The sequence below is a fragment of the Plecotus auritus genome (genome assembly GCF_963455305.1).
Source record: "Plecotus auritus genome assembly, chromosome: X".
NCBI classification, from domain to species: Eukaryota; Metazoa; Chordata; class Mammalia; order Chiroptera; family Vespertilionidae; genus Plecotus; species Plecotus auritus.
This window is the reverse complement of record NC_137784.1, coordinates 85,631,316-85,644,592: the sequence shown is the minus strand read 5'-3', so window position 1 is coordinate 85,644,592 and position 13,277 is coordinate 85,631,316. Positions and strand designations below refer to the sequence as shown.

The window sequence follows — 13,277 nt, the reverse complement described above, 5'->3', positions numbered from 1 at the left end:
AGAGTGACATTTGTGGTTGTCACTAGCTCCCTTCTAAACTGCACTACAAACCTAATTTTGCCTAATTTGCACACTTTTAAAAATAGAAGAGAATCAATTTTAAATGTGATGTGTTTCATCAACAGACTGGGAAAAAACATGCAACAAATATGACAAAGTTGTAATATCTTTATTATGTAAACAAGTCACACATAAAACACACTAAGAATTTAATGGATAAGGTAGAGAACATAAAACACAAGAAATCTATTGTCAGCAAATACATATATATACATAAAATTTTTAACTCACTAGTAAACAAAAATTCAAATGAAAAGAACAGTGGAATACTATTTGATCCACCTTTCCTGTGATGTTTTAAAAAATTAGAATGTCCAATTCTGGTAATCAGTGTGGTGACAGGGCAAAATTATGCAATTTAAAAAAAATGCATCATACCTTTTAACTCAGTAATTCCACTCCTTGGTTTCCACCCCAAAGGAGTAATTCTAAGCATTTAAAAAACACTATAGGTATAAAATGTTCACTGCAACTTTGCATATAATATTGAACAAAATGAAAATGAACTAAATACCTCAAAGCATAAGGATGATTAAGTGCATTAATATACAAATATCTGGAATATTTTTGCATTTTAAATGATGTTTAGGCTCGTCAGTAATAACATGAGGACATGTTATATAATGAATGTTAAGTGAAAAGAACAAGATACAACATTACATACATTGTATGGCTACCACTCTATGTGAAAAAAAAATTCTTCAGATAAATTAGGATTTAAAAATACATTATTTTCAGTATTTTCCATATTTTTATTTAACATGCAGTTTAACGTTTTCAATACATGTAAAATGTCATGTTTTTTTTTATTCGAAGCACTTGCAAATGCATTTCATTGTTTTCAAAACATTTCTATCTAAAGCAAAACCCTGTGCTTGGAAAGACTTGTGAAATATCATATCTATTATAAATACCTCAAATTATTTTATACATTATCATTTAGGTTATAAGTGTAGGGAATCTTCTACATATGTGACTAGGCAACTGAAACATATAGGTAGCAGCTCCAGTCAGGGCTTTCTCAACATCCACACTCATTCTGCCTCTAGCTGCTTTCAGAAATCATGGCTGCTCCTAGCACCTGTGAATATACTGCCCTTATAAACCTGTGGCAGCAAATAGAATGTTATGATTGTTTCTAATATTTGGGGATGACCAAAACCATTTTTTTTTTCACCAAACGGGAGCATCAAAAAGGAGCGCTTTATTGAAATATGTTTATTCTGTTTCCAACAGAGAACAAATTCTTAAGAGGTTTACTTTTATAATGCATACATGGTTTAGTTATATGATGCATAAGTTGCTTACTGTTATATTTTATAAATAATATCCTTCAAAGCATCTACTCTAAGCCAAAGGTGAACCAATATTTTATTCCTTTAGAAAGAAATACCATATGTCCCTCTCCCTTTCCTTCAGCCCAATTCTGTCTTTGCAACTGTAGTCACTCTTTTGGCATTGTAGTGTAATATGGACCCATTTCCTAAAATCCTGGGGAGAGGGGAAAGAAGGGAGAGAAGGAAAGGAGAGAAGGGAGAGAAGGGAGAAGGGAAGCGATTGAGAGATTGAGAAACATTTCAGGAGGTTGCACTTACACTCCAGCAGTTTTTCCAGAAATGAGGGAGGCAGTAGTTCTTATTTGTGTGGTGTCAAATTTAGACTGAAATTCGACAAAAATCTTTTCTTGACGCGAGGGATGCGAAATACATTGTAGGATATGTATTCCGTATGATCCTTTGTTCTAGGTATGAGCTTTCCTTTTCCTAAAGTTTTTCGGTTTCACTCAGGGAAAGGGGAAATTAATTTTATTTTGAAATGTTCTTAAAGGCGCCTTTCCAAGCATCTCCCACGGGAAAATATCACAACTCAACAGTGCTGTTTTTCAGTGAAACTCGAGTCTGATCCCCCCCGCCCCCCCCCCCCACACACGGCTGTATACTTTGCAGGCCCCCAAATTTGTGCTTTCAGTCACCATTAATCAAATAGCCAGAAACACCGTCTTTAGCCAACCTGCGTTTCCTGGGGCTAGAAATGCGCTCTGGTTAAAGATTATGCTCATTTGGAAGGCATCGCAGTTGCTAGTGTGCCTTAGAGCCACGGGAGGGCTTGAGAGGGCTCAGGAATTGGTGGCAGGTCTGAGAGCCTCGGTCGTTAACACGTTTCCAGGGGATACCCACACTTTCTCCCAAGTCGCTCTGCTCTCGGTGCGCGGTGAGCGGCGGGAGCTAGTAGACCAGACTATGATAGGAGTAGAGAATTTATGTGAAGGGCAGGGAGCAAAAGAGGGCGCTTGGCTGGGTCCGGTCCCCAGGTCACCGTGGCTCAGGGATTTACATGAGTTTATCACTACTATTAACAGCTACTTGGAGAGGGTTGTTTACCGCTTGAGTGCGTGACAACCAGACAGCGGAGCCCACTCCTTGACCCAAGCCACGCCCCCTAGCCCCTCAGCTCCCCTACTGCCCCCCAAACTAATTCAGGGCCGCCTTCCTCCCAGACACTCCCATTGGCTCCCATCACATCCAATGAGAACCTTGTAACAGTTTCACCTGGCTCTCATTTCCCAAATAAACAAACAAACCGTCCCAAGACGGTGCCAGCTTTCCTCCTTGGCGTCTCCCCAAGTGATTGTGGTTCGCTCCCTCCAGTCACCTCTTGCACCCTCCAGCCAATAGAGCCTGGGCTGTGGCGCCCCCACCTGGATCGGCTCACTAACCACTTTCTTCACCGCTCCTTCAGGCCTTCTCGGGCCCTTCTGTGCATTCGTGGACCCCTCCTTAGAACCAGGGTGGCCAGAGGGCCCCATCTCCTCCCGTTGGTCCCCAGGTGGCCCACAGGTCCGAAGATTGACCTAGAGGGTCTAGGTAGGGTAGGAGGTGGCCCCGCCTCTCGGGACGGCAGCCCCCTCCCTTGCACACCTCTTTCTGGCTGCTGTTCGAGGCGCCCCTTCACTGCGCGAGTAGCTGGAGCTGAGGAGGCTGCCGCGTGAGGCTGCGGTCACGTGTTGTTTTGCCCGCCGCTGTGCGCTCTGAGTGGAGTAGGCGGGGGCGCGGGCTGAGCGGGAGGGGGCTGGGGCGGGTGGACAGAGGTAGACGGCCTTTTTCCCCAACCCTCCCTTCCCGGAGCTCCCCTCCCCCTCGCTCACCTTAAAACATCCAGAATCACCATGGCGAGTTGCCCTTTCGCTCACCACCGAGCGACAAGGAGACTGAGAGCTGCAGCAGCGGCTACAGCGGCAGCTCTAGCTGCAGTGGGGACCACCCCACTTCTTTCCTCGGGAACCCTAACCGCACTCATTGGGACCGGGTCTTCTTGTCCGGGAGCCATGTGGCTTTCTTCCGCCACTGGCTCCCGGTCACACTCCGAGTCTGATGAAGAGGACCTCCCCGTCGGCGAGGAAGTCTGCAAACACGGCTACCTGCGGAAGCAGAAGCATGGGCACAGGCGCTACTTCGTGCTCAAACTCGAGACTGCCGACGCCCCAGCTCGGCTGGAATACTACGAAAATGCCAGGAAGTTCCGGCACAGTGTCCGCGCTGCGGCCGCTGCAGCAGCAGCCGCCGCCTCAGGCGCCTCAGCCCCAGCGCTCATCCCGCCGCGGCGCGTGATCACCCTGTACCAGTGCTTCTCCGTGAGCCAGCGGGCCGACGCAAGGTACCGACATCTCATCGCTCTTTTCACCCAGGATGAGTACTTTGCTTTGGTGGCCGAAAACGAGTCGGAGCAAGAGAGCTGGTACTTGCTGCTCAGCCGCCTCATCCTCGAGAGCAAACGCCGCCGCTGCGGCACGCCCTGCGCGCAGCTGGATGGAGAGCCGGTCGCGCTGGCGGCCCCAGCGGTGGCGGAGCCACCATTCTACAAAGATGTGTGGCAGGTAATAGTCAAACCCAGGGGGCTGGGGCATAGAAAAGAGCTGAGCGGCGTGTTCCGGCTCTGTCTTACCGACGAGGAGGTTGTGTTTGTGAGGCTGAATACCGAAGTGGCCAGTGTGGTCGTCCAGCTCCTGAGCATCCGTCGCTGCGGACACTCTGAGCAGTATTTCTTCTTGGAAGTCGGCAGGTCCACCGTCATCGGTCCAGGGGAGCTCTGGATGCAAGTCGATGACTGTGTGGTGGCCCAAAATATGCATGAGCTCTTTTTGGAGAAGATGAAAGCCTTGTGTGCAGACGAATACCGAGCCCGCTGCCGCAGCTACAGCATTAGCATTGGGGCCCACCTGTTAACCCTGCTGTCCACTAGGAGGCACCGGGACATGGTGCCGCTGGAGCCCGGAGGCTGGCTAAGAAGGTCCCGCTTTGAACAGTTTTGCCACCTCAGGGCCATAGGTGAAGGAGAAGACGAGATGCTCCTTACCAGGCACTCCGTAACACCCAGCGAGCCTGTGCCCCACTCCAGGCGAGGAAGACTGCACCTGCCCAGAGCGCGCAGGTCCAGGAGAACGATTTCTGTGCCAGCCAGCTTTTTTCGACGCCTAGCACCCTGCCGGGTGCGTGCTAGGCAGACTGCAGAAACCCCCAGCGACAGAGTTTGCCTGTTTTCTGAAGCGTCTAGTTTCGGTTCTGGCAACTCTGGGGAAGAAGGCCAAGCGGGTCAGGAAGGAAACACAGGTGACTACATGCCCATGAACAACTGGGGCTCAGGAGGTGGCCACGGCTCAAGTGGCCAGGGCTCAAGTGGCCAAGGCTCCAGTAGCCAGAGCTCAGGAGGAAACCAGTGCTCAGGCAGGGGGCTGGGCTCCGGAGGTGGCCAGGGATGTAGTGGTGGCCAGGGTTCAAGCCGCCAGGGCTCAGGGAGCCAGGGTGCAGGAGGAAACCAATGCTCAGGAAATGGCCAGGGCCCCACAGGTGGGCACGGTTCCAGCAGTGGCCAGGGAGCCAGTGGTGGGCACGGTTCAGGTAGTGGCCAGGGACCAGGAGATGGCCATAATTTAGGTGGTGGCAAGAACTCTGGAGGGGCCAAAGGCTCAGGAAGTGGGAAAGACTCCGATGGCAATGGTGAATGGGCAAAATCTCTGAAGAAAAGATCCTACTTTGGCAAGTTAATTCAAAGCAAGCAACAAGAAATGCCACCACCTCCACCACCTCCACCTCCGCCAGCTGGAGCAACTGGTGGAAAAGGGAAGTCTGGGGGAAGGTTCCGACTTTATTTTTGTGCTGACAGAGCAGCCACAAAAGAACGCAAAGAAGTCAAAGATACAGAGACCCTGGAAGGTGCAGCTCGGGGTCCTCACAGAGCCAGAGCTTTTAATGAAGATAAGGACGACCCATACGTGCCAATGAGGCCAGGGGTGGCTGCCCCTCTGGAAAGCTCCAGTGATTATATGCCAATGGCTCCTCAAAATGTTTCTGCTTCAGTAAAGTATCACTCTCGATCCTCTTTTGAAGATTCAAGAGGGTACATGATGATGTTTCCCAGAGTGATCCCACCACCTGCCCCAATTCCTCCAAAAGCATCTGATCCTGATAAAGAGGATAACTCTAAGGACAATGACAGTGACAGTGATTACATGTTTATGGCTCCTGGAGCCGGTGCAATTCCAAAAAAACCCCCAAATCCTCAGGGAGGCTCTTCCTCCAAAAGTTGGAGCTCCTACTTCTCTCTGCCAAAAACTTTTCAGAGCTCCCCATTGGGACAGAGTGACCACAGTGAGTATGTACCAATGTTCTCTGGAAAACTCCTGGGGAAGGGCCTAGACAAAGAAGGGTCGTCAATCAGGGGTCCCAAATATGCAGCTTCAAAGCCTTCAATTAAGGGCTTTGAAGCTACCCTCCAGTCAATCTCACAGCCTGGAGAGGGGAGTTCACCTCCAAAGCCTTCAGATGATGGGCCCCCCAAGGACCAGGCTAAGAGACCTAACCGACTTTCTTTTATTACAAAAGAAAAGAAAATCGAGCCAAAACCACAAAAGCCCACACGTGAGCAGAGAGAGGCTGACAACTTTAGTGACTACGCCAACATTGACTTCACTAAAAGAAGTAGTAATACGCCAGCCCCCTTTACTCAAGGACTGCCACATTCCTGGGGCATAATTGCTAACCCCAGACAGTCAGCCTTTTCTCATTACATGAATATTGAGTTCAGAGTGCCATTTCGAAATGCAGCAAACGTCCTCTCAAATCTTTTAAGAGCTATTTCAGGTGCCAACCGCTTCTTTCTGGACGGTGCTAGGTGGCCACTTCTGCCTCTTCTTACCAGTGCTACAGGTAGCAATGCTAATGAGGAAGAGTGTGAATACATTGAAGTGACGTTCAACCCAGCAATGGCACCAGCCTTGACTTTTGGTGACCGTGCCATTCGCTATGATGCTGAAACAGGTCGAATCTATGTGGTCGACCCATTTTCTGAGTGCTGTATGGACATTTCTCTCTCCCCTAGCCGCTGCTCCGAACCACCACCTGTAGCTAGGCTGCTGCAGGAAGAAGAGCTAGAGAGAAGAAGCACACAAAGCCGTTCGCAAAGTATCTTTGCATCCACCAGAGCTGCTGTCTCGGCTTTCCCTACCGACAGCCTGGAGAGAGACCTTTACACCTCCCTAGGCTCCACCTCGGCTGTGGGCGCTGAGCCAACCTTAGCTGTAGGCCGGGCTCTAGCCGCCGCCTCCGCCCTCGCCGCGGTCCCGGGCATGGGAGCAGCCGCCGCGGGCTTCGAGGCTGCCTCTGGATTTAACGCTGCCTCTGCCTGCTGGTTCCAACCTGTTGCTAATGCTGCTGGTGCCAAAGCAGTAAGGGGTGCCCACGTCGTTGCCGGTAGCTCCAACCCTAGAGCCCAAAACCCATCTTCAGACCTTGCCAGAGGTGAGAACGGGGCTTGTGAGGCTGCTGCTGCAGCTGCCGCTCCCCCACCACCACCTCGCGACTGGTTGCCTAGGCTCCCGGAGCGAGAAGATTCTGACGAGGAAGACACATACGTGAGAATGGACTTCGCCGGACCTGAGGACAAAAAGTTCGACTCTCCCCAAAGAGGTTGGTAATTTTAGAATTAATTTTCCTAAAGTTCATGGTTAGTGCTTAATGAATTGACGCACTACTACATTAAGGTGTTAGGGAAACGAAATAATTAGTTTTAGTTTAAGTTGTTGAAACTTCACTTCAGTGTTAATCCAACGACAAAATAAAAATATATTTGTAAAGTGCTTTAAAGTTACAAAGTGAGTTAATATTTCATTAGCTGCTGCCTATTTAGCATGGAAAATATAATTCAATTTTATGTATGAAATACCTTTCGATCTTTGCAAAAACGTAAGTTTTAATCCAATTATCATTTCTTTATCTGGAAAGAACCGATTATCACTTAAGGATATGTAGCTTGAGGGTGTTTTCAGATATCCTTCCTTAACACTTACTGATTTATGCAAATAGGACACCTTAGATTGAATCCCAAGAACTCATTTTCAAATCAACAAGTAAAGGGCGTTTTTTCCATAACTGTCCATTGTTAATTGCAGGTATTTTAATAAGAGCACAGAATATCAAGCAGTAGAAATCAATTGTTAACATTTAGAAGTGGATGACTTTCTTCTCTGAACGTTTCTTTTTAAAAAACAATCATCCTTATGTTTGTTTGCTGTGATTTACCAAGAAGGTTAAATCTCAGTTGTTACCAAGAATATCTGGAAGGAACAAAGCATAAATAATGCAAAACAACAGGTGATTAAAAGAAGAGAGTATTTGGCTGTGGAATGTGTTTTTCCATTGTTTTTACACTCAGAACAAATTGCCAGAAACTTTGAGTGTTCTTTTTCTCTGTCACTAAGTGACAGGTAAGTCACCTTCCCTGTGCCTCATTTTCTTCATGTAACTCTCCCCAAAGAGGGTATGGTGACAGCGTGGTAATGGGTATGAATATTGTTTCGAAGGTTTAAAAAGCATTTAGAACATCTTCATTGGTGTGTCTTCTGGGAAATACAGGAATGCAAGATAATAAGGCTAGAGGAAGACCTGACCTTAGGGGCAGCCTACTAGAACAGTGGAAGAATTTTAAAGGATTCCTTTACCAAAGGAAGAAATAAGCAAGAGTTGAAAATAAGACTTTGAGTAAATCTCCTGTGTACATTGTGCAGTATCGTTATCAGTGTGTCTGGAGATATTCTCAAGAAATGATTTTGGAAGGTGAATGATGTTTCCATAGTCTCAAGTGCCTTCCCTCTTTAGTAGAATGTGCTTCTTTCCCAATGAAGGGAAGGGATGGACCCCAACAGTTTTCATTCCAGTAGTCAGTTTAGTGAAGATTTTTGCTTTGCTTGCTTTCTGGAATGCTTTTGTGATTGGAACTCTGCCCACTGTGCTTGATCAGGCAGAACAAGTTGGGGATTGATCACAACCGTCACCTAACAAGCTTCCTCTTTAGTGCAGGTGTTGCCCCCTTCCCCCCGCCCTTTCTCTCCTCCTGCTTTAGAGAACTTGCCATACAAAAACTCATTTTTGGCATGGACACATTAAAGAGTGATCATCAAAAGGACAAAAGGATGCTTTATCTTGCCAAAGGATTTCATTCAGATCTCCTTTAAATTGTGAGCCCTCCCCCCAACACAAATGCACACATGATCATCACTACTACTCAAACCATGCATTTAAAATATATAATTATATTTCTAAGAATTTAATTCATAATCAGCTTTTCAGGAACAGATCTATTTTAAAAGTACACCCCAAAATTGGTCTCAAGATATTGTTTGAGCCTAACTGCTGAAGACACCCTTACTGATATTGATGTAGGTATTTAATAGCTACCCGTGTCCCTGTAGTATCATGGAAAGGACAAGTTTTCACAGAGGTTTGTCTATACTTTCCGATACTTTTTGTTTCAGCAAAGATTCAAATTAGTGAAATCTTGTACCTTAAATAAACCCTCACTTTCCAAGGATTATCCAGATTCAATTGTCATTATTTTAGCATAAGTTACTGATTTATAAATAACTTCAATCGATTTTGTAGTTATTTTAACGATTTAATGTTCTCTATATGTATTTTTCATTGAGGAAATTCCTAACTGTATTGAGTGACTACAGCAAGGAGGCTGTATTTCACAGGGAGGGCAGGGCTTTGATTGAAACAAGAGAATGTATGTGGAAGCACATATATTGGTAAAGCACTTCACCAATATATTTTATTTTGTTGTTGGATTAACACTGAAGTGAACTTTCAACAATTTAAACTAATGATTTAGTTTCTTGCAAAAATGGTTGGTCCTGAGGATAATTCAAAGACATAATTAACTGAGCTATATAAAAGGAAGGATATAAAGAAAGAACTCACTGCAGGAATTGATTTGCTACCATTTTAATGTAAATTGATACTGTAGAGTGTGAAGTGTTAAGAAGGCTGGTTAATTATGATTCATTTCTACTAAGGCTATAGAGTAATTTTCACCCATTTTTGCTCTCTCTTCACCTTCCTATCAAACATTAAAACTATATTTAATGGTATAAATCAAAATATATGCTCTGACAAAGGAATAAAGGCACAGTGTTTATTAGCAGTTATGTCTCTCAAAAAGTGATTTTATTTTATGGCAAGTGCTTAAAATAGTGCCTGGCACAGAGTAAGTGTTGTACATTAATTATTATACAACTATTATCATTGTTGTTACTGTTATTAACTTTAGAAACACAAAGCTAAATTAAAGTTCTCTGTTCTCAAAACCTACTTTTCATTTTAGTCTTTACTTTCATTTAAAGTTGTTTATATGGTTGTTTAGAGTTGGGATCTTTATAGCTGGAATCTGTTTAGAATGTAAGTTAGATGAAGTGAGACTATATAAGGCAGTGAGATTGCTTAGTTCATGTCACACAAAATTAAAATATATCTCATTTCCCACAGTCACATAGCATATATGTAAGTACTTAAAAGCCATTTATTCAAGAAAATTAAAAAAAACACCCAGAAATATAACCTGGACTTGACCATTTATAAATGAAATAATTTAAAAAGTGTGAAGTGTTCACATTTTATTAGCATGGGTTATAAGCATTAGCATTTAGGAGGAGAATATCGTTTCTTATATGGTTTAGTCTAACTCTTGACCCACATGTGCATTTTTGTCTTTTTATTGCTGCATCTGGTGTAGAATTTGAAATGACTTAAGGTGAGAAATTCACTGATTTTTTTCATTCTAGAGATAGGTGGATAAGGGCAGTTGTAGGAGGAATGAGAGAATTGGTTATTCAAAGTAGCAATGTTATGATAGCACTTGGTATTCAAAAGCAAGAAAAAATTGTATTAATTGCCTTTTGACATTTTAGACACTGTTATTAACATGACGGAAGTGTAAGCTTCTTTTCCATGCACTACTGCCAAATGATCTTGTCATAAATTAGAAGTGCTGAGAGCATATTGTTGTTTTTTAAAATATATTTTTATTGATTTCAGAGAGGAAGAGAGAGGGACAGATAGAAACATCAATGATGAGAGAGAACCATTGACCGACCGGCTGCCTCCTGCACGCCCCACACTGGGGATCAAGCCCGCAACCGGGGCATGTGCCCTGACTGGGAATCGAATTGTGATCTCCTGGTTCATAGGTCAGCACTCAACCACTGAGCCACGCCAGCCAGGCAGCACGTTGTTTTTGTTGTATTGGACTTATTATTAATTATTAGAGTAAATTCTCCAGATAGCAGAGATTTCTCAGTCACCATTGATGAGTCACTTATTTAGGCAACATTGGACAGTCGTTTGTTGTAGAGGTATTTGACCTATAACAATTAAAGAAGAATTCATTCAACTAAGTTATTGGCAATCATTATTCATTTGTGTTCATTCTAAGAGCGATACTTACAAGGCAAAAATGTGGGATATTAGCAAAACATCTTCTTTAAACAAGGACTAAGACCTTAATTGAGCACAGCAGAATATCAAACATGCATAAAAACTCAAAGAAGACCTCTTGCTTTCTTTTCATTTCTTTAATTGCCAAACATGAACTAAAATACTCGAGTCATTGATAAGGAGCTCTTGTGGGGACAAACTCAGGCTTCTTAGTGTAACCTCCAATTTTTTGTGTTGGAATAGATGAGGATAACCAGTATTTGGGAGAAATATGAAATATTGTATGTGATTTAAAAGGGACTGTTGTTAAATTATCAACTTTTGATTGAGGGACTGCTTTACAGTTGCATATCGCCTTATAATTTGCAAAGTGCATTCACATTATTTTACTGGGGAAAAGTAGGTACTGGAACTGAAGCTGGTGTTAAGAATTTTCCCATGAGCAAAGAGATAAGTGGCAGAGCTTAAAATCAAACCCATACATCTGATTTCAAGCTCATTGGTCGACACAGCACACCACACTGCCATTGAATCAAATGTTAAATATGTTCTTTTCCTATTTCCTTGAATTTGGAAGTTGCAATATTTTGGTAATTCATTCAGAGCGTTATAACTGTGAACCATCTGCCAGAACTTGGGTAATTTTCATTTTATTGAACTGTTGTTGGCCATGGCTCTTAGAATAAAATAATTTTATCTATGCTAAAATTCAATGTTTTAAATCTGATCTGAATAGGAGTTTTCTAATTTGTACCTCTAAAACACAAATAGTGTGTGTATATATCTGGAACCCCTGGAAACATTGAAAGGAAGAAAAGTGAAATGAGGATGCATTCAGTAAACTTCCATTAATGACTATTTCCTTAACTGAAGTTGGGTATCTTTGGTTTTCCTAATAATTTATTGGCATTGCCAGTTATAACAAAAGCTTCTTAATTTCATTTTTCCATATGTATAAAATCTGATATTTTAATCTAAACCATCACAGTAGACAAAAAAAGATAAAGTGAGAAGGCAGAATAAAAAGCACTGTAGAAATAAGTGTTCTTTATTTGTTTAAAAAGTAAATTTGCTTTTGGCAGCTAGGCAAGTAGATTTTAGAGGCCTTGAAAATCAAATCCTCTCCTTGGGGCAGAAAAAAATCCTTGTTTAATATTAAATTCATTTTGTTTAGCACCCTTTTAATGCTTTAAGACTCTGTAAAAATAGCCCAGACATTTTATTGGCAGTATTGGAAAGTAGCTTTTGTAAAATGCTTGATTAAAGGCTACAGTATGTTTTGGCTAAGAGGTGCTACTAGGCCCTTAGATGGTGAGGATCACTTATTGGAAAACATTGCCAGGCCCTGAGTGAGAAATGAGAGATTTAAAAGGTCACCTTGTATAATAAATTAATATATTACAACACACACAGTTTTTACCACACTATTAGATTGCTAATTTTAAAGCTATCGATAAAGTTGTCAAGATAATGTGCTTGCCATATGAACTTAAAATATATTATTTAGCAATTCTGCATTGGTTAAGGTTATGCAGTTACAGGTTTTACATTTACATCTTTTGGCAATGTAGGCTGAACATGAGAAATAGGTATTTTTAAAGATTTTTTTAAAATGTAGACATATATCCTATTTTAGATTTGTCTTCTTTTTAAGAGTACCTTATAAATTTCTGACTAAAGACTTCATTCCTTTTAGAATTAATGGAAAATATGTACTTAGGTAGTTACTTAGTACAGTGAGAAAGTGCTATTTTTCCCTAACTTCCTGACACCCCTTTCTTATTGGTTAGGGTTGCATTGGTTATATTATGTCTTAACCTATGTGCCCTTTGCCGACCTTGTGTCCCTAATTTCAGGGTAACATGTCCCTTCTTAGTCTCTCTCTGGCTGAAAGCACAATGACCAATCTGAGAGTCCCACAGGGCCCATAGAAGACTTATTCCCCTAGATATTGCTTGCTTCTAGTCCACAGCCTGCTTAGGCTTAGCTTACAGGAACAACTTTCTTTGCAGGGCTTTTTGTTCTGCCCGTCTAAGGTTGTGCTGCCTGCTCTACTCTCACTCGCTGGCACCAAGGCTGGTGGGGCCAGTGTTTAAAGATAGTCTCATGATTGGATTGACCACAATATGTTTGATGCTAGCCAGACCTTCTGGTTTTACTGAATACTTAATTCCTCATACATTGTAGTCACTTTAGCTAGTTTTCACAATTTATATAATTTGCTTCTGTATGATTACTAATTTTCTACTTTGTAAACTTGAAACATAGAATAGCAATGAAGTCTGTTTGTAAATTCACCTTGAAAATTATTCACATGTGCACCCAAGGTGCTTGAGAGAATGACCATGAGTGTGATTTTTAATTCCTCCTTTTTAATAAGCTGTGCCTCCAGCCTTGAAGGCATAACAACACTGCCCTCACACTCAGAGACCCAACCTTGCCCCCATGAAA

At 43.0% G+C, this 13,277-nt stretch overlaps 1 protein-coding gene across 1 annotated transcript; it reads left to right on the top strand.

Moving 5' to 3' along the window:
* Window positions 1-3,226: 3,226 nt before the first annotated feature.
* Window positions 3,227-7,823, top strand: IRS4 (insulin receptor substrate 4; the record flags this gene model as incomplete). The annotated part of the gene is made up of 2 exons (XM_080652910.1): window positions 3,227-7,022; window positions 7,768-7,823. 2 exons carry the CDS (start codon window positions 3,227-3,229, stop codon window positions 7,821-7,823), a joined length of 3,852 nt encoding a protein of 1,283 aa, XP_080509036.1.
* Window positions 7,824-13,277: the final 5,454 nt, after the last annotated feature.